We start from the raw sequence: 26,488 nt of genomic DNA on the forward strand, positions 1-26,488 counted from the left end.
ACTTTCGAATTGTTCAGCTCACAGTCCTATGCTTCAGTGTCTTTCCACTGTAATAGACTCTGACAGTGTATGAATGCGGAGATTCTAAAGTAGGCAGAATTTCTCACACTCGGTAGAAAGAAGAAGTGTGTATACGCAAAGGCAAGCATTAGCAAACACTTACTGGACACAGCAGCGAAACCCGTAGGCTGGTAGTAGCTATCTCACTATCTGGATCTGCAGTTAACTTCTCTTTAACTGAAATGCATTGGAGAGAAAACAAGTAGAACGACTTTATTAAAGACATTACTAATATAACACTGAAAAAGAAGCGTTAAAACTTAACACCTAAATCACCCAAAGTCACCTGAACAATGATTTTCCCATCACCTGTCTGGAAAGCTAAGAGCAGTTACATGGCTTCTGCCCTTCACAGTAAGCAAGGGAAGGAGGGCCTCACTCTGAAGCTCCTGCAAAGCCCTAGTATTGCATCACAGCCCACAGGAAGCTGGTCCTACAGCAGCTTATGTGTTCCAGGGATGGTTGGCCCTTTTCAGTTAGTACTCCAAGATACTAATGATTTTCTTTAAAATTATGATTAATTTGCAGTCTTTGATTTTAAAGGAAAGCAAAGAACATGATAAAATTAAGTTTGCATGGCCAGAAAATGAACAAAACATTTATTATAACCCTACTAACTCCACTTTTAAATTATAAAAGAAAAGAAAAGTTTCAAGTATTTCTTTACCATTTGCTGAATCTTGTCATTTACCTGTAAACTCAATGTGCTGTCTTTAGCAAGTCAACTGCCTCTTTCCGCTAATGTTATTTACAGCAACTCCAGAAGTCACACCAGACACTCTACATCTTTTCAGTTCCAACATCCTACAATTGTCAGAGGTACTGATACTTTTACTTTTCATGGCTATTCTTTTACTGTCCTCCAATTTACTGTAAAAGATTCCTTATACTTCCCATGGATGGCGATTTGAGTAAGAATGGCCCCCACAGCTTTATATATTTGAATGTTTGGTCACCTGGGAGTGGCACTATTTGAGAAGGATTAGAAGGTAGGGTCTGGGCTGGAGAGATGGTTCAGCAGTTAAGAGCACTGACTGCTCTTCCAGAGTTCCTGAGTTCAAATCCCAGCGACCACATGGTGGATCATAACCATCTGTAATGGACCCTGATGCCCTCTTCTGGTGTGTCTGAAGATAGCTACAATGTACTTATATAAATAAAAATTAATTAAAACAAAAAGAAGAAGGAGGAGGAGGAGGAGGAGAAGGAGGAGGAGGAAGAGGAGGAGGAGGTAGGGCCTTGTTGGAGGAGTATGTCACTGAGGGTGGCCTCTGAGGTTTCAAAGGCCCAAACCAGGCCCAGTCAGCCAGTCAGTCAGTCTGTCTGTCCCCCCACCCCCAAATCAGGATCAGGATTTAGCTCTCAGGTACTGTTCCAGCATGTCCCTGCCCTTCATGCTCCCTGCCATGATAATAATGGAGTAAGTCTCTGAAACCAAAAGCAAGCTCCCAATTAAATGCTTCTTTTTATAAGAGTTGCCTCAGTCATGGTGTCTCTCCACAGCAATAGATCACTGACTAAGACAACATGTGTAAACCTGCAGGAGCAGTTACCTCTGATGACAGAAACCAACAGAAACACTGAGTCAGAAAATGTCCAGAGAATATATTCTAACAATCTTAGAAATAGGGGCCTGAGGTAGAATGGTTGTAAGCATAACCAAGCAGTTTCAGAGCGGCTGCACAGTAATTAAGACTGTAATGCTAACACGGGAAGCACAAACTGATAAGCAGATGTCTAGGTGCTGACTGCCACTAGCAGAACGAAAAAGCCACCCGTTATAAAGTATGTGATTACACTGTGCAGTTTGGAATTTTTAGATGACCCTAGTTCTGGACAGTCTACTGAAGAGCTGTCTCATGTTAGGGATTCTCAGCACAGAAGCACATCTGAGTTACATCTGGAACATTCTATTTTGTAACTGATTACATTAGACTGGGGAAGAGAGACATGAATGGGTGGTTTAAAAAGCTCTACACAGGACTGGAGAGATGGCTCAGTGCTTGAGAGCACTGACTGCTCTTCCAGAGGTCTGAGTTCAATTCCCAGTAACCACATCTGTAATGGGATCTGTTGCCGTCTTCTCGTGTGTCCAAAGATAGCTACAATGTACTTATAATAAATAAAGAAATCAAATCTCCAGAGCCTGTGTTGAAGTTTTCTTCTATTTAAAAAAAAAAAAAAAAAAAAAAAGCTCCAAACAGACTCTGATGCCAGACTAAGAAGTTATTTTATAGACTGGAAATCTGAAGTTTTCAAAGTCTGTATGTATTTCTTATTCTTAGACTGACTTTCAAATCCTCAAAGCCATAAAACCTCTGGACTTCAGTTTGAAAAATAGAGCCATCAAGACACTATAGTATCAACAAATATAAATTAGGAAGTTATTTATCCAACCTTAGCTAATCCTTCCTTATAAAATAATTTGAAAGAACATTAACTTAATTAGCAGGGCAAAGTGACTTTGTAATCCCAGAAGGATTGCTATAAGACTAGGCCACCCTAGTAAATTCCAGGATAGCCTGGGCTACAGTATGAGACCCCTGTCACAAGACAAAACAAAATCCCAATTAACAATAACAAAACCCAACTCCCCACTTCCCAGTACTGACAAAGAACTGCATCTCTGAGGATGTTTGAGATTGGCATGTGAGTTAATGAAGTAGGTGACAGAAGATCAGCCCTCAATTGAAGGGAAATGGCAAGTGGGGAGGACAGAACAGAAAAAACACTGGAACTCAGCATTTGGGTATAGCATTCACCCCAGCACCCCAAGGCTCTGGTCATCAGCTGGACGACACATCATTGGTTTCTCTGAGCCTTTGGACTTGTGCTCCGCCATGCTTTCCTGATTCTCCAGCTTGCAGATGGCACTGTGGAACTTCTCAGCCTCCATAAACAGGTAGCCAGTTCCTCTATTTTTTCCCTCCCAGTCTATTTTTATCCTCCTGATTCTCACTCGCTCTAGAGAATCCTGAGTAAGACACCATCCATTCTGCATGCCTTTACCAACTGGCCCAGCAGCACCCTCCTACACAGTAATGGGAATAGTAACTGTCTGAGCTTTGTGTAAACGTGTACTGTTTTGTTTTAAAGATTTGTTTATTTATTATATATAAGCACACTGTAGCAGTTTTAACACACCAGAAGAGGGCATCAGCTCTCGTTATAGTTGGTTATGAGCCACCATGTGGTTGCTGGGATTTGAACTCAGGACCTCTGGAAGAGCAGTTGGTGCTCTTAACCGCTGAGCCATCTCTCCAGCCCATAAACTTGTACTTAAATGCAGCAACAGCATAAAATCAACCTTGAAATCAAAACTCAGAGGTCGGGGTTGGGGATTTAGCTCAGTGGTAGAGCGCTTGCCTAGCAAGCGCAAGGCCCTGGGTTCGGTCCCCAGCTCCAAAAATAGAACCCCCCCCCAAAAAAAACAAAAACCAAAACCAAACAAAAACAAAAAACAAAAAACAAAACAAACAAACAAACAAAAACCTCAGAGGTCACAGAGGTTGTCTTGTTGGGTAGACAGTAAGAGGACAGTTCCCTGAGTCACCAAGTCAGAATTCTGACTTGTCAAGTGACCTTAGTAACTTTTTTCATAACCAGGTAAATGAGAATAATAGTTATCTCATAGCATTGGATTAAATGAGTTTAACCCAATGAAAAAAATGTATTAAACTACCTAATATTATATAAAAACAATGATAGCAATTCTTACTTAAAATAATTTGCATGCTTCCTCTCTCTTGGAGATAGTTTTTTGAAATTATATTTGTAGATTTCTATTACAACAAGCAAACAGACAGAAATCTCCTTTGCCATAACAGACCCAATCCTACTCTTATAAAAACACATTTTTTTTTATATGTGAGACAGTGTAGGCTCTGCATCAGTTGAGAGCAGCTCAGCTGCTCCAGACTGAGTGTTCCAATCTATCCCACAATATAACAGTTATCTTTGCTCCCAATGGCTGCAGGGTAAGGCCATGGTCAACAGGTGGACCATCTGGCAGTTCCTAAGGAGAATGGCTAGCTGATCTGCTGTACTGGAGTATTAGAAAAAGGACTGTGTGAACCAGTGTATGCAGTAACGGCATGTGTCACACAGAAATCTCATTTATTAAGCTACCATGGCCAATGCTGACATAACCAGTCTTACAAAGATAGTGGAATAATCTTCCCAGAGGCTGTTATAAGGAGTGACAGAAGGGGACACATTTCCTGAGAAACAGTTTTGTTATCAACTGAGCTACTTAGAACATGGGTTAAAAAGTCTGGGACTCTTTTTAAACTGAAGAAAACTACTAACTTTGCTATATTCTTTTTTTTTTTTTTTTTTTTTGGTTCTTTTTGAACTGGGGACCGAACCCAGGGCCTTGCCTTCCTAGGCAAGCGCTCTACCACTGAGCTAAATCCCAACCCCTAACTTTGCTATATTCTTAATGTAAATTTGTAATGAAGTAGATCCTGGATTAGGGACTGAACCTCGTGCCTCCTAAGCAAGCTAGTGCTTTCCCATGGGGCTATGCACTCAGCCATTCCCTAGTAAAGAGACTTTCAAAGATCCTGCTATGGTTGTGACTAGACTCGATCTCTAGATGAACCTGGGGAACTGGCATGCAATCATGCTGAGTCTTCTGCTCTACTCACACCATGGCCTCTCCATCTACCTCAGGTCTTCCGTGGGGTTTCTCAGTTTTCAGCACCTATACTCTATACATCTTTTATGCCACATGTGTCTAAGGATGCATATCTGCCTGAATTTCAACACTGTCTAGTAATACACTAAGAATAAATACAATTCAGTTACATATACTGATCACAAATTTTCCAACTCATGACTCACGTATGTGTTCTAACAGTTTCTTTAGTGAGTTCTTGGGACTTTTTTTCTGTGTAAATAATCTGCAAATAAAGATAATAGTTTCTTCATCCCTCATCTTTATCTTTTCTTTCCTTGTTGTGACCTTTAGGAAAATGCTAGGCACAATACTCTAACTTATCGATAGTCTTAGGAGATTCAAGTTTCTACCATTAACTATGATATTAGCTAAAGCTTGTTTTTGTAAATGTTTTGTAATACTGGGGAAGTTTCTTTCTTGTTCCACTAATATTTTGCTGGGAGTTTCTATCAGGAACAGATGTGAAGTTTAGCCAATCGCCTCTTCTGCATCTCTGGAGATAACTGTTGTCACAAAAAGTGATTTAGAGATTAACTTTCTAGTGTTCAATCAACTTCCCAGAATATCATTTTTATAAAGAACTTATAATAATCAAAATAACTCCAAAAAAGAAAAAGCGGAAAGATCGTTTTCAAGGCTTGCTAAGAAGCTATAGTAATTGAAACACTTCTGGCTAACAGAAGTGTTCAGAAATAGATTCACATACCTATGGTCAATCAGCTTTTGATGAAAAGCCAAAGAAATTAAATGAAGGAAAAAGACTCCTTTAAAGCAATGTTGTTGGAACAGTTGGATAAGGAGGAGGCAGGAAAAGCAAAGTTCTGCACCCCACTAAGAACTATGCCCTATGAACTATGGTCAGTCCTCCGGACTGTGGTCTGCAGTGGTAAGAGCACTACTTCATGACTAAGTTGTAGCTAGCTTGCTACTGAACCCCTGTTCTTATGAGCTACCAGTGTTAGTCATGAGACTGTACCTGATGCACTGAAACAGATAACCTTGAAATTCAGTGCCTTGGTTATACCACTCACACTGTACATCTAACACAACCACACAACCGTACAACTGCTTCACACTACTGTACTAGACGGAGCTGTTCTGAATTATAACTGTTTGATTTCTCTCCCTCATTAATCTCAGAATACTTTAATTCAACCTTTTATAATTTTAGAGCTGAAAACAACAACTAAGCATACGAAGCTTCCCATTCCACTACAGGCCAGAAAACAGAAGGCCTGAAGCCTGATTCTCAACGTACATTTCTTTTTACCAGCTAACACCAATCATTGAGTACAGAGGCACATGCCTACATTCTTAGCGTGGGGAAGTTGTGGCAGGAAGATTACAAATTTGATGTCACAAACTAGAATAATTAATAACAAAACGTGAGGGTTTACTATGTGTCGAGCGAGGTACTGTGTGAGGTAGTGAGGACTCGAAGAAGAACTGAGATGAGCCAGCAGAAGCACAAGATGCTCAGTGAGGTCCACCCAAGCTGATGATGTCTAGGGACCCTGGAGGGACTGGGAAACAAAGGCCCCTGGAGTAAGGCAGTACTAAAGCAGCTAGAAGGTTTGAGGCACAGAGAACACTCCAGCACTGAGGAGGGATGAAGGGAGAAAATACGGTATTTTTTTGGCAATGGACAGGGTTGTACATCGCACTAATGAAGCTAGAGACTTTATTCTATTGGTGTTAGGAGTTTAGGGGATGAAACAGGATGGTAAGATCAGATGTGTGCCACTAAGTTAGGCTGCTACCAGGAAAGAGACAAGAAAAGCCAATACAGTAAAGAAATACTTTAATACATCATTTAGGACTGAGGTTTTAAAGGTAAAGACAGTATATAAAATTTAAATGGGGTTGGGGATTTAGCTCAGTGGTAGAGCGCTTGCCCAGCAAGCTCAAGGTCCTGGGTTCGCCCACCCCACCCCCCCCCCCAAAAAAAAAGAAAAAAAGAAAAAAAAAAGAGAAAAAAAGGATTTAAATGCGGGCAATGATAGAAGATAGATTTAAGGTTGTCAGTTGGCAAATCTAAAGGAGTCTTAAATTCTTTAAGTACACTGTGGCTGTCTCCAGACACACCAGAAGAGGGCGTCCGATCTCATTATAGATGGTTGTGAACCACTATGTGGATGCTGGGAATTGAACTCAGGACCTCTGGAAGGGCAGTCAGTGCTCTTAACCGAGGAGCCATCTCTCCAGCCCTGAGTCTTAAATTCTTGATTCTGATAAGCAGAGCAATGTTTAGGTCAAGACAGTCAACCTACAGAATCTGAAGCTACAAGAGAGACCTGAATGAAGATTTGTATTTGGGGTTTAGTACGAGTTTAAGCAGAAACAGTAGATGTGAAAGGTAGGACAGCATGGAATTCCAAGGAACATTTTCAATATACTCCCAACCGAGTCCCTAGGGTCTCACTATTTAGCCCTGGCTGGCCTCTTAACTCACAGTCTACCTCTGCCCCCCTCTGCTGGGATTAAAGGCCACCAAGCCCAATATTAAGAAGCTTCTCTCCAGGAGTCTATAGAAGGAAGGCAGGTGAAGTCAGAAGAGGGAGGGGACCATTTCAAGGAGAAAAAAGTTAGTATCAAATGCAGCAAAGCATCTGAGGTAGAAATGCTTTGGCCAGAGCAGTGAGAACAACACTGTGGTCACTGCCTATGCACAATGAGGGGAACTATGGGGCTCAGACACTATGTGAATAGTAGAGAAGTAGTACACAGAGCAATAGACTACCTTGCTAGAGTATTAGGACAGACAAGAAACAGAGTGGTTTTGGTTTTTGTTTGAGACAATGTCTCACTGTCTATTCCTGGCTGGTTTTGACTCACAGAGATCTACCCATCTCTGCCCAAGTGCTAGGATTAAAGGTGTACACTAGCATGCCCAGCAAGAAGCAGAGTTTTAGAGTATGAGAAAGACTTATCAAGTAGAGCTGTTAGGAAATATGTAAGAAGAAAAGAGGGACTAGAAATGTGAATAAAAGACAATGAGGTGGCCAGCTCACATAGAGCTGTGTCTGAGTATTGTCTCCTGTGTACTCACATCTCAAACAGCACAGTTCAAAGAGGGCAGTCAGGTCCTTCCCAGTTTCACCTTTCAAACACCATTTCCACTTTAGAGATACATTCTCTCCCACACTCCTTTCTGTTTCTTACACATGATAACAACAAACAGGTTGTTTTTAAGTGGGGGGTTCCTAACTGGTTCCAGGCGTTGGACTTGGCCCTCCTTACTCATCCTCTAGCTGATGATCAGACCACACAAATCTGATGGTGTTGTTCGTCTGTGTAAGAACCCTTTGATGGATTTTGACCACATGGACCTCTCTAGCACCTATGAATTTATAGTCTCCCTCCCCTCCCCTGGCTCTTCTCATCCTTTTCTAGTCTCTAGTTTCTCTGGCCTTTTCCCCTGGACATATCCCCTTCCTATCCTGGGGCTTAAGAACAACTTCTCCTCTTCTCCCAACTACCATTACTGTCCTCTGTATGCCAGAGCAGAACAGAGGACTAGAATCCCTATGGTGTCTCTAAGAGTGTCCTGTCTTCCTTCTTCAAAGCACATGTCAAATTGTAACTCATTTAATGACTTAGGTCTGTCTTTCCCATCAGATTGTAAACTTCTGGGATATACGGAGAAGGTGTGGTCTTGTGTAATGTTGTCCTGCTATTCCTAGAACACAGCAGATTCTTCATTTAATTTCCTGAATGAAAATACAGAACTCACTTCAATTTAGACATTTTGGTTGTGAGCTTTTATGGGCTGAACCATCTCTCTAGCCCACAGAACACATTTTCTCAATGAAAAGTCTGAATTCTAAATACTAACAAACTTGTTCGAAGAACATTATCACACATGGACTTGACTAACAAAACTGTCAGCAGACCTTCCTTACAAGGTTAAGAATGACTTATAACCAACATAATTGTAAGCAAGTTCATGCTTCAAAAATTCCTGAGCAATTTCATTTTTGCTTAACTTTTAAAATAGTATTTTAATTACATAATTTTTGGAAGAGCTATTTCTTTACAGATGATATAGAGGTAAATGTATTTGGTCAACTGCATGTACTTCTTTATGCTTTGTATTTTTTTCAAGGCAGGATTTCTCTGTGTAGCCCTGGCTGTCCAGGAACTTGCTCTGTAAACCAGTTTGGCCTGAAACTTACAAAGAAGTGCCTGCCTCTGCCTCTGCCTCTGCCTCTGCCTCTGCCTCCCGAGTGTTGGCGGTAAAGATGTTCGCCACCACACCCAGCTACAATATACTTAATACTGGTAAAATCCATTCATGCTCTTGGCCCACAAGGAAGGTAAAACAGAACTGCCATAACACTCTCAGTCAGATTAGCAGGGCGGAAGGATACTAAGTAGCTTTGCAACTAGGCAGTCTTTCTGCGGAACAGCAGCTGGACGGGTTCCTAGAAGCTCCAATCTAGGCTCTCCTGACAGGCCCTGCAGGGTACTCTAGCCACAAGTGTAGGCTCTACTGACAGGTCCTGCAGGGTGCTCTAGCCACAAGTGTGGAAGAATCAAGGGCCTGTACAAGCAGCCTACTCTGTTGTTAAACCCAAAGTCTTATCTGCCTTCTTCTGAGGTATCTGTCTCTTTTACCACAGTTTACCACATAATTCCATGTTTTCTGACTAGTTGAGATCTAGTAATGTAAGGCAAGAATAAAGACTGTAGTCAGGGATAACTCCCATTGAGGCTGTGAAAAAAGGATGCCTCTCTTGCACATTCCTTCAAGGTAGACATTTTCTTGTCCCTGACTCATGGTGCCTCCATTCCCCTAGATCCACAAACAATGCTTTTATTTCAGCTCCAATTTCGACTCTTGGTTCAAATGATCTTCCTGTCTCAGCCCACTGAGTACTAGGGATACAGGTGTGTACCATCATGACCAGCTATTTGCATTTTCAAAGATGCATCCTTTTAGTACAGAAAACACCTCCAGTGAACTACCCAGGTGTTCTGTTACCAGGGGTAGTGGGATCTTCTAGTTTGGTCACTAGTCCAGGAAGTCCACTTTTAAAGCTTACTTTACTGCACGTGTGTGCATGTGTGCGTGTGTGTGCGTGTGTGTTTGTGTGCACATGAAGCATAAGGATCACAACAAGTCTGAAACCAACGTAGGCTACAGAATCAAGGCTAGCCATCATGTTCCTGAGTATAATGTGCTGGTTCCTAAGCACCAAACCTCCACCTCTAAATTCTCCTAGAAAGAGCCCACACTTCTGGAAAAGGGAACTAAGGAAGAACTTAAACTACCTCTTTAGAAAAGCCACTGATGCTCAAAACTTGAAGCCAGAAAGTCCAGGAAGTCCACTTTTAGAACTTACTTACAGTTCAATTTAACACATCAAAATGAAACATCCAAAGGATGTGTGTGTGTGTGTGTGTGTGTGTGTGTGTGTGTGTGCGTGCACGTGCACAGATAAAAATTCTCAAAAAATACTTTTTAAAAATCACATATTACAAACCTATCATTACAGACAAGGATAAGAATACATCAAGGAATGAAGAAATGTGTCCAAGGTAACATTTATTTCTGCCATTCCACTGACTTTTTACTTTTTACAGTAAGGGGACAATCATATAATTCTGTGTATTTCTCCTGGACCTAAAGTATTCTTGAAAACCAAAATAACGTTCTTGGAATTCAGGCCAAGATTTCCTTTCCATCTCCTAAAATTCCTTAAACATTGGTTTTATGAGGCTGTAAAAAAAATACTGTGTTCAAGAAGTAACTTTGCAAAGTAAATATTAAGATCTGTAAAACACAGATCATTAAATATAGTTCATGGCAAAGACATTAAAACTACTCTTAGATCTTAATTTACAAGCTCACAATACTAAGTTCTTGCAGTTTGTAATCCTCTATAACAAGCTCTGGTAAAAAAGCAAAACAAAACAACACAACCCTAAAAACACTAGAATCTGAGTTGAGAAAAAACCACTACTCTAACCTTAACAAGATAGTTTAGCTACATATATGAAGTAAGTTTACCATACGTACTTAAAGCTCTAGAATGATCCGGATTCCTTATCCCCTTTGCTCGTAACCTCTGAAGAAGAACTGTTGAGGACAACTGTTTTACAAGATATACTGCCATGGAATAGGTCTGGAAAAAAAAAGATGTAGAGAACCAATCATATATTTAAGTAAACAGCATATCTATTTAACCCACAGCAACAGGGAAAGAAAACTAACACTCTCGTAGCACCTACTGTGTGTCAAGCACTGTCCTAGGTATTTCAGTGAATCCTGACTGATAGGCTGTTGAGGTGGTTAGAAACCTAGGTTTGTGTGTGTGGCCGAGAAAACTAAGGTAGAAAAGTAAAGACACTTCCCTAACACTGTAGTGTCAAGCTGAGAATGCCCACCCAGCACTGCAGCTGTACAGCACCATGTGCTTCAAGGTAGTAGAGTTAAGGTCTTACATGAAAGAACACTATTTAAGGCTCAATATGAACCAGGGTTGTTAAGATGTTGAAGGTATCACAAACTGTATTCAGTAGGCACTATACTCTAAACATTGCCAAGGAGATGGTTTTCAGTCTACTCATTTAGTGCCTACTATGCCCGGGAAGCTACTAGATCTTAAAGACACTTGACTCGAGCCATGTGGACATCAGGCAGTGAGACAGTGAAGAGGCTGCACAGAGAAGTGCGGGCTTGAGGATGAGCAGGACACCCAATGCCGCAAGGACTCCCTGAGAAGGTGGTATGAAAAGCAGCTAGCAAGCCATGCTGAGTGAAGGGTGCATGGCTGGGAAAGAGGAAGAGAAAAAAGGCCAAGACTATGAAGAGAGGAGAGGGAAAGGTCTGAAAGGTTTTTTTTGGTGGTGGTTGTGATGTGACAGGATCGAGCAGATCAAGACACTGGAAAAGAAGTGAGAAAACAGTCTTCTTTATAGCAACAGTCTACAATGCACTCCTGATATATACTACAGACTTCATTTTAACTTTGTCTACGGTCTGTAGAGAAGGAAGAGGTACTTTTGAAGGGCTGATGAAACTGAGGCACAGATTATACACTATGCTTATGATCGTGTGACTGCTGGGATGGCTCAGGCAGTAGAAACCAAGAGGAAAGGGGAAGGATGCCAGAAGACGGTACTAAATAAGCAAGGGCCATGAAGTTCCACAAGTCTTCTTTATATCTGAGTTTATTAGAATATCCTAGCCTAGCCCTATGACCATTCATCCATCCATCCATCCATCCATCCATCCATCCATCCATCCATCCATCCATCCATCCCTCCACCCCCCCTGCAGGGTTAGGGTCTCATACATTAAGAAGGCACTCTGCCACTGAGCTGTTTTTCCAGCATTAGTTTTACATATTTAAATACATATCTGTCTCTTAGTAACAAAAGGGCACACCCTACAGAACCCCCTGAAAAGCTACATTTCCTGTCAAGTTCAGAAACTTATGTTCACGTGGTATGTATTTTCTGGGTGGGGAAAAAACTGAGTAGCAAACAGCAAATATACTTTGATTAGTACATTCCACAGTATTTTAATGAGGATCACATTTACAATGTCCCTACATTTAAAGCTCATAACTTACTAATCTAATGCAGAAGTGATAAGAGTCTTTTAGGAAGAAACCCAAACCTTGTTCACCATCACTCCTTGCTTGCCTAATCCTTCAGGTCAAACAGAAACTGGAGAGATGCTAATCAACACTGTGAGATTCTGGAATGACAGCTTCAACTTTCAACCTTGGAATTACCCCCAGTACTTTCTATTAGTATTTATGATGAGATAAAACAAACAAAAAAACCAATACTACCAACAACAAACAAACAAACACACCAAAAACCAAGTTCAGTGAAACAGTATGTGTGCTCTAGTTGAAACACGTAACTAGAGAAGAAAAAAAAAGCTGTAAGAATGCTAGGAATGAAATTCCACTTGCAATGTCACAAGGAGACACTGTACACAAAGAGCCCCAAACCAACAGCAACTAGGCAGTGTTTCTGCCGGCCCTGAAGGCACTACCTAGGCCCCAACTATTTGTATATCATCTCAGTGTTAATTTTGTTGTACTTTCCCACAGTCTGTAAAGCTGTTTAAGTCTGTAAGATACTTTCTCCAGAATCCAAACAATATCCTTCCGTCCCCCTTTACAGTAGTGTCCAAGTAATCCTCCATCCATAGTGAATGTTTAATAAATGCTAAATACAATGCCAGAGTAGAACAAGAAGTTACAATTTGCTTTTCTCCTTCAGGAACTGTGTGGAGTCTACTTATTTTCTTTGAAAAGACATATCTCTTCCTCCTTGCCACCTCCTCTTCCTGGTGGTAGGGCCTCCCTTCACAAGGCTTCCTGTGAGTTAGGCAACCCTTCTACTAGGTAATTATAGCCTTGTCTTTACTTTGTCCTTTTAGACAGAATCTCACTAAGTTACATAGGCTAGTCTAGAACTGATCGGGCTGGTTTTAATTTTGATATTCTCTTGAAGTGGCTGGAATTATATCCCTGCACCACCAGGCCAGGCTATATAGTATCTATCTATTCTGTATGAACTCTTCAGAGTATCCTCACAAGCTGAACTAAACTCGTGATTTTAAAATAATGTAATTATAGTCATCTGAGATTTACAAGAATAATTTCCTTTCTACCTTTTAAAGATTTATTTAAATTGTATGTATATGAGTGCTTTATCTGTATTACACCTACATGCCAAAATAGGACATGAGATCCCATTACAGATGGTTGTGAGCCACCATATGGTTGCTGGAAACTGAACTCAAGACCTCTGGAAAAAGCATTGTTTTAACTCTTGAGCCATCTGTCTAAACCCCTCTTCCCACGCTTTTAAAAAGGCCTCCTAAGGCAGACTGTGGCAAAACTTGCCAATCCCAGCACAGCAGCAAAACCCTCCTCAAAAACTAAAAACCAAAACAGGCCACAGCTCTCCCATCTCGGTGGTCTGGAAGACTCCCAGTAAGAGAGATGTCCCCCTTTCCTCTAATGTTATCTATAAATCACTATAGTCCCTCCCTTCTTCTCCCGATTTCTTTGATAAGATCTCTCTCTCTCTCTCTCTCTCTCTCTCTCTCTCTCTCTCTCTCTCTCTCTCTTCTCTCACACACACACACACACACACACACACACACACACACACACCACATACCAATCAACCAAAAACCAAAGCACCTTCTGTAATGTCTTCTATTGCAGAAATGTAAAGAAGACTTTGCAGTTCTGACCTTTGTGCATCTACCTTCTGACTCCTGGGAGGATGGGCATGTGTCACCATGCCCAGTTTATGGAATGCTTGGGGAAAGAATAAACTCTAGGCACGTAGATAAGGAATTTTTGAACTGAATTACATTCCCAGCTCTCAAAATCCTTTTCTAATAAAGAAATTTCATAAAAGAGAAGTCTTATAAACATATCATTAATGTAATTAAGTTTTAAATTGATAGCGGGGCTGAGCATGATGGCACATGCTTTTAATCTCAGTACTCAGGAAGCAGAGGCAGCTGCGTCCCTCTGAGTTCTATGTAGCCTGGTCTACATGAGTTGCAGGCCAGCTAAACTACATAGTCAGATCCAGCCTAGAAACAAAACAACCAAGCAAACAAACCCAAAACCCTCATGGTGGGACTCAGAGGCTATGAGCACTTGAGAGCCAGAGTTTAGACAGAGTTTTCTTACAAAGGTTTGTGACTGGTGGTGGAGACAGAAGAATCGCTGGGGACTTGCTAGCTTCTAGGCTAAGTCAGGATACCTTGCCTCAGAGGCACCTCAAAGAGTGACAGAAGAGGACACTGTGATGCCCTCTTTTGGCTTCTATTTGTGCAGACATTCACATGTCTGCATACACACACACACACACACACACACACACACACACACACACACACACACACGCGTGCGCGCGCGCACACACAGATCATTCTAATACTAAATATTACAATAGTAGTAGTATTCTACTTAACACAGGACCAATCAAGGAAGTGCACTAGCATCTATGTTATGTTTAAAAAGTTGCAGCTAGAAGAAGAAATAAAATTGTGTGTGTGTGTGTGTGTGTGTGTGTGTGTGTGTGTTTTATCATTTGTGTAAATGACAATCTCAAACTAAACACTACCTTCCTGGAAAGACAACAACAAAAACAATATATGAACCAGTAGCTTCTGAATATACCAACAATAAATAACCCTAGAAAATGTAACAGAACAAAAGGTACACCGGAAATAGCAATAATAAAACCAACACGGGGATTAAAGATGTAGGACTTACAAAGACGACTACTGCAGTTACTGAGGAGCATCAAGGAGAATCTGAGCAAATGGAGAAATACGGTTCGTTCCTGGGACTAATAACACTACATATTATTAGTAAAAATCCTCCCAGTTTCTCCATTCACCTGTGACTCTAAAGACATCTTACTGAGTCTGAGAAAGACCTAGAGGCAGAGTGAGGAAGGCGTGTGGTTAAGAAACTCCACAGTTCCTGTAGCGAAATAATGTGACGAGAAGCTTCACTGTGTCTCATGCTATACTTTTACCAACTCATCTCCAGATCTTCCTTCGTAACTGCTCTCTGGATAAGTTTATCTCATAGTTCCTACCTGACAGATTTGAGAGAAATTACCCATCAGAACTTATCTATCTCTCTAGTTCCTCCAATCATTTTACTGTCCTACTGAAGAAGCTGTCCTTCCTAGCTACCACGAGCTCCTTCAAGGATGCAATTCACTGCTGACTCTTCCTCCTCCCTCTAGAAGAATCCTGCCACCATCCAGACACATTACAGATTCTCCCTTCAAGACAAAGAACTGTCAATCTCAGTCAGTCCCTTCATCATCTCTTCTTCTCCCGAGTAACAGGCTTATAATTTGCCAGCCCTAGAGCTTACTTCCAGCCCGTCACAACTGAACCTTCCTGCTTATGTTGCCTGTGTGCTCTGCATTCAGACTGTTAAAACATGTGTCTGTAAGTTCATTTGTGTGTGCTCATGGACGCAAGATACTGATGATGGGTGCTGTTCTGAATCACTCTACGCTAAAGCTCCTATAATGCTGCTGTGATAACTGGCTCTTAAGAGGTGACTACTGTATGACTTTAGCAACTATCCTAACTGCTTAACCACTCTAAGGTGTGACCTTACTCTAAATGGAAACATCTAAGCTTCCTGCTTGTAAAGAGAAAATGCTTACCTTTGAGATTTCCTACAAAGCCCTTCATGGTTGAATCATGTCTTACTCTCCAGAAAGGTCCCTGATGCTGCTTTCACTCACTACACTTTGGTCACAATAAACCCCTTTCAGTTGCTTGTGAATGACAAGGATCACCCCTGCCTCTAGACTGTTGTATTTCCTCTGAACATTTCTTTATCTTTCTCCCAGTTTTTCTCTCAGTCACCGCTTCCTTGGTGAATCCCTTCCCTGACCTCTGACCTCTTTCCTCTTTCAAGTACTTGACTACACTAAGATCACCAGCCACTACTATCTTATAGCACTTACACAGATGGACATTTTTTTGTGTGTATACAAGAAGCCCCTAGATCTCAGGCCCTGGGAAAACAAAAATTTGTTCTCCCTACAATAGTATTATGCAGTGTATAACATAGTCAATAATTTTAATTCATGGATGGTAGGGTTAGGGTTAACACTAAAAAGCTACAATATTTTTTAAACAAAAATTTAAAAGATTATTCAAGAAAATGAATGCTAGACTAAGAAACAGTATAGAGAAAGTTCACAAACAGGAGCTGAATCTAAAAAATATGTATATAACAATAACTATCATTTACTTAGTGATATTAGAACTGAGTTGACAAACAAGTGAAAAAATATCCCCATACAACATGAATTCAAGATGCATTAAATATTTAAAGATAAACAAGAAACTGTCCTAGTCTAGTAGTTTACCATCAGCTTGGAAAGCATGGAAAGACTGAGCATTATGGGAAGGGGGAAAGACTACAGAGCAAAAAGCTGGTTAGTATTTGGCGCTATGAAAACTTAAATCTACATATAAATAATCACATTTATAAAAAGCTCACAAACTGAAGGCATGTATTTGTAAGATGTAACAAAGGGTGAATTCTCAACATATTAAGCCTAGTAAGAAAACTAAGAAAAGAACAAAAGAAAAATGAACATGAGTATAAATTTAAAATGTAAATAGTTATAAACACCAAATATGCCTTGTCTTCTCAAAAACAAAACGGGTACTAAATGCTAAAATTTACTCAATGCTAAAGAATTTTTAAAAGATAATAGTGTTTGCATGCAAATAAACACTATAAATCAGAAAACACATTTGTATATCTTTGGGGAAAGCCATCTGTCAATGCACACAAAACTTCTCAAAATCCTTCTTGCTCTTTGGCTGAAAATCTCTACTTCTGAGAATTTACTGTAAGGAAATTATCATTCATGTATGCAAAGCTATGGCTGCCAGGACAGCATTCGAAACCATCCTCAACACCAGAGAGCAGGCTAGGTAGTGGCATTTTCTTATAACCACATGATATAGCCACTTAAAATGCTGCAAAAGAATGTGTAATGACATAGGAAGATGTTTATGATAAATTACTTAGTGAAAAGCCATGGAGACTACATGATCCCATAGAACAGTCTAAAGATTCATTGTGGGACAAAATCCTTCTCAACTCACTACACTGTAACTCACACATAAACTCAGGCAAGTCACGGTGATTAACCCTTCTTTATGACAGGAAAACAGCTACACACAAAAGCTTACTTACTCTTCCAATTTCTGCAGTCCAAGAAACAACAATGGTATTTGGTACTGTCGTAGACAATCGGACAAGTGAGGTGATATTAATTGGTCGGCTAGGTCGCTTTGGTTCCACACCATTTTTAGTAGGTGGAAGGTAACCCTAAGAAAAAAATATATAATCAATTTCTGCTATTCCACAATTGTTTCTACTTTGTAAAAAGACAAAAACAAAAACAAAAAACAAACAAAAAAACCCCTACAAAGTATGATATCATTAAAAAGCAGGGAACCAAACACTTAATCAGTTACCTAGGCAATGATCTCTCCAAACAACTTACCAGCCTTGTTTTAAGCCTGAGAAAAATACCAGAGATAGAAATTCAAAATCTCTTAAATCTAAGAATCAGAGTGAGTTCATAATGGCTTAAAGAGGTTTACGAGAAACATTTCTGAGGGGAAAAACACAGCTCCCACCCCCACCCCTTTTAAGGCACAGCAGCATCCTGAATCCTGTTCTACCACGGACATACAGACTCACAGGAGTATAGCTGTGACTCGAATGATACACGAAACCAAAGCACAACACTGATGCTACCATGGGCAACTCAAAATGCTACAGCTTTCTCTCCATATCAAAACTGCTAACCTGAGTCAGTGAGCCTCACCTAGTCACATATAATGACATTCACAAACATAGAAAGTGTCTCCTTGTGGTAGCTGGACTGAACTCCATGTCTTTTCATACTAAGCAAGCACTCTATCCCTGACCAAGCATCCTTAGTCCCCAATACATAATTAAAAACATATAAGATGATTTATATAATAGTCATATAGGGAATGTTAATTCAAAAATCGCTTTTAGAACTTACTGGAAGGCTGCAAGGTTTTGTATTCACTTTTACACAAAGATTGGGTGGGAAGTGATCTTCTTGTGGACAACTGGTTTCTGATAAACAAAACCTAAATGGCAAAGATTGAGTTTAATTTTCTTATTAAAAGATAATCTCTTAATACTTTAACTTGATAAATAACTTGAAAGATGATCAATTTTAAAACAGAAAAAGAACAATAAAAAACAGTATATTTCACATGAGGAATAAACATAGGCAAACAGGTTTTTAAAACAAAGTTCACCTTTGAACAGAGGTCTGAATTGCGCGCGCGCGCGCGCACACACACACACACACACACACACACACACGCATAGATTTGTGATTATCTTTTTTTTTTCTTTTTTTTCGTAGCTGGGAACTGTCTTGCACTTGCTAGGCAAGCGCTCTACCACTGAGCTAAATCCCCAACCAGTTATACCAGTTAGTATAGATGTTGAAAAACATCAAGAATTTAGATAGCTTATAAATGCATAAAATATATGTAGTTAAGCCTTCCAATTTACCACAAAATATGTATAAATTCACTACTTAAACGTTAGAAGTCCATTAAACTTATGCACATAGATCAACTACACCTGGTGCTATTCTCAGTTAAAGAAAAACAAGCACAAAGCTGAAATATTAAGTGACAACTGCACAAAACTGTGGTCCACACATGCTTGCTGGGAGAATTTCACAGATCTTCCTGTCTCTATGCAATCAGAACAAACCTTGAGTATGTGTTGGGGACAGGAAGTAATAAGGAGTTAAGAGTAAGCACTTTATTTAAGAGTGAATAGAGTGAGAACAAGAACTTCAAAACCGTGCCCTGTTTTTAAAGCACTGAGTGCAGTGCTGTGAAGTCTACTTCCCACTGCTTGAATTCAGGTATCTCTTCTAGCAGTCCTTCAAAACTATCAATAGTCACAGTAAAAATGGCCTCATGTGGTTCTTGTTCATTTTCATCAAACATATCACATATCAAATATATCAAACATGTGCTAATTGACTGTCTAGGTTACCAGAAAATCAACCATTCATAGTTAAGTTTGGGGGACAGTCCAAAGTTACATGTGGTTGGGCGTAGTGGCCACACCTTCAACCCTAGCACCCAGAAAGCAGAATCAGGGGGATCTCTGTGAGTTCCAGGCCAGCCAGGGCTATGTAGCAACAGCCTCTCTTGAATAACCAAAAAGGTTATATATGGATTTACAACAAGGCGTGTGAGTTTGCCTCCTTATTCCTTAATGCCTCAGCTAAGTTGCTTAAGGTCAACAGTAAATAACTCCATCAAGTATCTAGATAGGAAGTTGTGACTACCAACCTGTACCAGTGTTCACGATGATTTTAGAATGTATTTAACTATCTTCTGAGGAACAGTAACTTCCTCAGATAGTATTAAGTGTTAAAAACTGATTTTTTTTTCAACTAAATTTTTTTGAAATTATAATGACATCACGTTTCCCCCTTCCTCCTTCCAATTCCTCCCAGGTACCACCCTCTTTTCCTTACTCTGTTTTAAATAGATGGCCTCTCTCTCTTCAATTGTATATGTGTGTGCTTGTAAATATATAAATACAACATGCTCAATGCATGTAATGTTACTTGTATGCATATGTGCGTGTGAAACAGGATGGGGTGGATTGGAGTATGTGGTGTTTGTGTGTGAGACTGCAAACTGCTGTGCTGTCCCATCTGCCTGTTAGAGAAGGCACAGCTGCACTCCCAGAGACACTCCTGTCCTAGGTCAAAGGCCCATGCTACCACAACCACCCAAAAGCTGAAACTTCTCAGATACTATCAGCTGCAGCTTCCCAACTACCCCAGGAGCACCGCTATGGAGAAGACCCAAAAGGTCAAGAAGCAGAGTCTCTCAGGATGCTTTCTCTTCCTAGGTAGTTCACCCAGTATCTGTAATATTGAGGAGGCTTTTTAAAAAATTAATTTCTAAGGAACATTCTATTATAAATATAATTCTATATTTATTTGAATATATATTATAGTCAACACTGTACCTTAATTGGACCTGCACTGTGAAGTCACATTTGGTCCCAGAAATATCCCTAAAATAGAATGAGAATAAAAATTATTTTTAAATATATACATGAAGACATGCCATTCTATTTTTAAATATCAGAAATGTCAAACAGTGCCCCAGTGTGTGTGTGTGTGTGTGTGTGTGTGTGTGTGTGCGCGCGCGTGCGTGCGTGCGTGCATGTGCATGAGGGGTGCAGGTTATCTACTCAAAGTTGAATATATTTACTAGAGTTGGTCTTGGGCTTACACCAAACTGAAGGTGACTTACATGGAGCTGCTGATCTGCTGCACCTGTTGTGGTGTCAAGGCAAATGCAAAACAGGTTTCCCGAAAGCGCTGGCTGTTGTCTGAAGCTGAAGAAGAAAAGAGTTACATTTTAATAGCCTTGAAGTTCATCAGTACAGACATAGCCAGAACCACACATCAATAATTAACTGGAGTATATCCTAGAGACCAGACAACAAAAGCACTGAGAATGAACAAATTTGTAGATGTGATATATCAAATACAAAGGTACAGAGAGGCCTAATTCCAGAAACAGTACTTTAGAACTCAAATTCAGAGAACACATAGCAAAGATTAACCAAAAGTTGTCTATACGCACACTTTTATAACAGCATACCAATACTAATTTCATTTAAAATTTAATTATATAAATCATGTAAATATAGTTTCTGAGCTCAGAAACAAATGTACCTACTTTGAATATGCCCAGGTAAAACTGCACTTAGTTTTTTAAGTAAATGAAACTTTCATTGCCTCTGTTCATAGCAGGCTTGTTTGTTTTGAGAAAGGGTCTTGCAAAGGTCAACCTCAAACACAACTCTCCTGCCTCGGTCCTGGACGCTGTGATTAGAGGTGCACCGCCACACCTGAACACCACACGTATTTTCTACAATGTCAGAGACAGGTTTTCATATTCTTGGATGAGATCACTTCTCAAAGAAGGAGCAAGGTATAAGAGAAACACAAGAATGAAGGACAAAAGGGATGGAGGGGAGGGAAAAGGAAGGCAGCAGGCAGACAAGAAAGCGTGTATCACTGTGGCAGGGGTCCTCCAGCTATGCGCTGGCTTTCTGAGAGACACTGAGAGACATTCAGGAGAGCACGCAGTATCTGAGTGTCAACAACTGAACGACTATTTGTTGAATAAATAGATAAATTAAGAAATAACAGGGGGTTGGGGATTTAGCTCAGTGGTAGAGCGCTTGCCTAGGAAGCGCAAGGCCCTGGGTTCGGTCCCCAGCTCCGAAAAAAAAAAAAACAGAAATAACAGCTTGTGAATGTAGCTCCGTTGGTAGGTTGCTTGCCTAGTGAACTCCTGTACCACATAAACTGGGTGTGGTGGCACACGTCAGGAATCTCAGTACTCAAGAGAGAAGCTGGAGGCTCAGAAGGGCAAGGCTATTCTCAGCTATATACTGAGTTTAAGGCCATCGTGGGCTACAGGAGGTCCTGTCTTTCAGGGGAAAAAATTAAAACTTCTCTTTTCCAAGATAACTTTCTACCAAAGACTCAGTAGGTAGAATTTTGTCAGCACATAATTCTTGGCTGTGGGCTATCTAAGACTGCAGAGAAGCCAACTGACTGTTGGCTAATTTCAATCTCTTGCTTAACTGGGTTTATTGTACTTGCAAGAAACACGTAAACCACCCCAAATGCAGCATGCCTCATCGAAAAATCTGCACAACCAGCAATGGAAAAGAGCACAGGTCTAAAATTACATCTCTGTGCAGAAGCAACATCTTTTAAAGGCTAGATTTGCATTTCTGCTTCATGTGTGGGGAGAGCCTTTTCCTTAAAGAATCTATCACCAAGGAACAGTTGCTAACCAGAAAAAGTTGCCGAAATTGTTAAGTGTGGTAACAATCTGGCAATTGACAATAAACAAGGCGCAGCACGCAGGAAGGCAAACGCTGCCCTCTGTCAGCAACCTTAGCAGCTGGCTTCTTCCTCAGTATCCTGTGCAGAGACTCTTTGTCCAGCAGGCCTGGTCCAATTTAAATCTTTGGCTCTGCTCTAAAACAGTGCTAAAATAATCTCCCCCACACGAGAATTCATATTACTCACTAGGCAAAAACTTAAGACTCATTTTCAAATATATGACTATTGGGACATTTCAGATGGGTGCAGATTTAGAATGACAAGATGCTGGCTAAAACATGGCTACTTCTTCTGTCCTATAATGACTTAAAGTCTGCAATGCTAGAGATTCCACCCTCTGATAACATGAAAGCACAGGCCTAATCTCATTATCCAGAGCACCCACTTTTTTCAAATATTGGAAAACATGGACACCTTCAGCCTTTCCATCAGCCATTTCTCTTGACACACCCTAGTCTGTGACACTGAAAAAGGCCATCACAAGCCCCTGTGCACTGGCTCAACTCTGTGCAAACATTACCCTTCACTCAATGGAGTGAAGCAGCCTTCTAAGTTCCATCATATTTCTTCCGCACTGCCTCCATCCCAGAGCACAGAGCATGAGGCATAGCCACGGGCAGTAATACACAGAGAAACAAACCTCCAATGTTACCCACTGACATCTGTCACTCTTTGATACTCCAGATGGACCATGACAAGAACAATACTATTACTAACAGTTACCATCTAATGTTTCCAAGCCACTTGACCAACACGAAGAAAAGCTACAAGCCCCTTTCATATGGTGACACTGAAGTTAGTAAGAACTAAGCTGTAAAGGTTTTACACTTTGAACTCAGATCTACACATCTCCCACTTCAGTCAAGTCAGAGCTGTATGATTTCATGGTTAAAAAGTATGCTCATCAACTGCAGAGACGGTTCAGTGGGGGTGGCGCTTGCAGGACTTTTGGGTCGGATTCCCAGCATCCCTGTAAAAAGCCAGGCATGTTGGCTCACATCTACAATCCCAGGTCTGAGACAGACAAAAGGTCCCTGGGGCTTGATGATCAGCCTATGTGCAGATGAAGAGGCTTCATGCTCAATAAGAAACTCTGTCTCAAAAAACAAGGTGGAGGGCAACTCCCCCCACCCCCAATGATTTCATGAATGATAATACAAGAATATTAAGTAGTTGTGTTTATATAACAGCCCACAACACTTCATTCACCCAGTAATTGCCTTTTTCTGGTCAGCAAGGGAGTTGCTGCCAATTTAATATGTGGCTCTCAGTAACTACTCAGTAGTTTAATTTATATTTAAATTTTTTCTTTCTTTTTTTTTTTCGGAGCTGGGGACTGAACCCAGGGCCTTGCGCTTGCTAGGCAAGTGCTCTACCACTGAGCTAAATCCCCAATCCCCTAAATTTTTTCTATGCTTGTTTTTGTTAAACCTTTTACTTAGATAATTGTCTAATCTTATTCTGTGCCTATTTACAAATCTGAATAAAGGTTTCATATAAAAAATATTAAAATCCTTGAAAATTTGCTACAAATACTTCTTAAGAGTCTGACAATCCTCTGCCCTCCGGCCCCTTTTTGGCTGCATTTTTGGGATAGTATAAAAGTTAAATGTGGGCCAGAGATATGGCTCAGCAGTTGTAAGTGCTTGCTGACCAATGACATCACTGGACCCCTAGGACTTATACAAAAGCTAGATGTGGTGGCTCAAGTCTGTAGTCCTGGCGTTCCTGTGGTGAGATGGAAGGCGGAGCCAGGACAACTCCCAGAAGCTGGTAGGCCAGCTAGCTTGGAAATCATACAGAGGCGAACAAGAGAGATCCTGCCTCAAACAGAGTAGAAGGCAAGACTCACACTAGAGACTGCCCACTGACATTCCTGAGCAATGTGACTCCTGTGCATCCACATGTACATATGCAAAAATGATTAATCAACACTTGCTGACTGTTAAATGTTTATGTAGTTCCCTCTATTAACCATCCCTTTGTAAATCTTATGCTAATTAGACCAGTACACACATTCTTTTATTTGTCTCTATATAATTATTTTGTATATGATCTTTAAAAGCTAATTTCTGTTACTTCGAATTGCTTTCAGCTATTTGTTGAACAACTCACACTTTCAAGCCAACGCATGGTGGCTCAAACCTTTAATCCCAGCAGAGGCAGAGATGGACAGACATCTGAGCTCCGGATCTGATCTACAGAGTGAATTCTAGGATAGCCAGGGATATGTAGAAAGAACCTGCCTCAAAAACAAAACAAAAACAAAAAAAGCAAAATAAAAAAAATTTAAACTTTTTACAGGTTTATGTTTGGTTGTTTTAGCTATTTTTCCACTGGTTGCTTTGGGAGGGAAGACAGACTCAGTCTGCACCCAAACTTGGATCCTCCTTCGGTCTCCCCAGTGCTGGGGATTTAGACAGGAATGCTGTGCTTAGCTCCACTGTTCTTTTAACATGGTGTGAGACTGCTACTGTTAATTCCTACTTTACTGTCTACTTGCTTAAGCACTTCATCATTAGGTTTCTTCATATCTATTCTTTTTTCAGAACAAGGCTCAGAGATACAGTCATCTAGACAGAATTCCAACTATTAGGATAGTGTGTGTGTGTGTGTGTCTCCATTAGAGCCCAGAAGACAATGTTAAATTTCTTCTTGCATTTGCTCTCCATCCTTGGGACATGTCCTCACTGAACCTGAAGCTCTCAAGTTCAATCCTGGGATCCGCCGTCCCCAGCCCCACTGCTGGGATACAAGCAAGTCTAGCCACACCTGGCTTTTTTTCTGCAAACACTGGGGATTCAAACTCATGCTTGTAGAACAAGTGTTCTTACTCACTGAGCCATCCCAAGTCCTATTAGTAGGAGCTTATCCTCTAACTTGCAGTCCTCTAAGGAGTTTACCTGGAGACGAAACCCCTTACTCAGTTGTTCACTATAGCTTCTTTCTACTTAGGTAGAGAAAGTTATAAAGAAACACAAATCTAGGGGTTAGAGAGATGGCTCAGCAGTTAATACTTGTCTGGCTCCCAGCACCCACATCTTGTAAGTACGAGGACTGTGACTCCAGCCCCAGGGCATCCACACCTCTGTCCCTGCAGGTGCCTGCACTCAGACGAACATACCTACTTTCAAAGCAATCTTTTCCATTTATTTATTTTATTCATTTTACATCTGATTGCAAGTAGTCCCCCACACACAGTTCCTCCCTCCATTCCCCCTTTCCCCTTCTCCTCTGAGAAGGGCAAGTCCCGTCCCCCCTGCCCCAGGTACCAATCCATCTTGGCACACTAAGTCACTACAGGACTAGGCATATACTCTCCCACTGATGGCAGACAGCTCAGTTAGGGGAACAGGATCCATAGGCAGGCAACAGAGTCAGGAACAGCCCCTGCTCCAGTTGTTGAGGAACATGCATGAAGACCAAGCTGCACATCTGCTACATATAATGGGGAAGGGGCCTAGGTCCAGCTCATGTATGCTCTATGGTTGGTGGTTCAGTCTCTGGGAGCCCCAAGGGTCCGGGTTAGTTGACTCTGTGGGTCTTCCTGTGGAGTCCCTATATCCTTTGGGTCCCTCAATCCTTCCCCCAACTCTTCCACAAGACTCCCCATAAAAGTAAATCAAAAAGGAAAAAAGACAGACAGACAGACAGACAGACAGACAGACAGACCTGGAGCTTAGGAGGAGGCTTGAGTGAAACTGGGCAGTTGATAAAGGAGTAGATGAGAGCACTGGCATCTCTGATGAGTGCAAAGAACAACTCTGGGAACAGTATCAGTTAAGAAATAAGAAATGAGACGAGACGAAAAGCAGGAGACACAATTTTAAAGAAACTATGTGTTCGACAAATCATATTCATTAGGACTGAAGAGAAAGTGCTGGCGGAACTGTCACCAAGGGACTGAGCAAACACAGGAACTGCAGGAAAGTCTTAAAAGTGGTCAAATGAAAAGGCCAAGAAAAGACATAGTGGGTCAGCAAGTCAATGAGTGTTCTCTTAGACTGCAGCAAGTCCAGGCCAGTATAATCAAGAATAGGGCATGGTAAGCAATTTAAAGTATAAATAAATAAGCAAACAAGCAAACACAAAATGACAACAAAACCTAACAGCTGGGACTTCTTAGCTCAGTAAGACAAACAACAAAAACCCAAAACAAACCGGAAACACATAAGAGGTAAAGGAACTCACCTCCACCCTTATGCTTAAAGAAACAATACAGGAAGTCTGTATGCC

General features: G+C 40.8%; 1 protein-coding gene across 1 annotated transcript in view; it reads right to left on the reverse strand.

Annotated features, from left to right (window-relative positions):
• Positions 1–26,488, reverse strand: part of Pias1 (protein inhibitor of activated STAT 1) — a 96,865-nt gene that overhangs the window by 19,462 nt on the left and 50,915 nt on the right. Inside the window, exons 3-8 of the mRNA XM_032911319.1 lie at positions 20,637–20,721; positions 20,347–20,394; positions 18,329–18,419; positions 17,485–17,619; positions 10,764–10,869; positions 164–237 (exon numbers count right to left, since the gene is read on the reverse strand). Of these exons, the coding sequence (XP_032767210.1) occupies positions 164–237; positions 10,764–10,869; positions 17,485–17,619; positions 18,329–18,419; positions 20,347–20,394; positions 20,637–20,721 (539 nt within the window). The remainder of the gene's footprint in view (positions 1–163; positions 238–10,763; positions 10,870–17,484; positions 17,620–18,328; positions 18,420–20,346; positions 20,395–20,636; positions 20,722–26,488) is intronic.

The sequence above is a fragment of the Rattus rattus genome, chromosome 8 (assembly GCF_011064425.1).
Source record: "Rattus rattus isolate New Zealand chromosome 8, Rrattus_CSIRO_v1, whole genome shotgun sequence".
Lineage (NCBI taxonomy): Eukaryota > Metazoa > Chordata > Mammalia > Rodentia > Muridae > Rattus > Rattus rattus.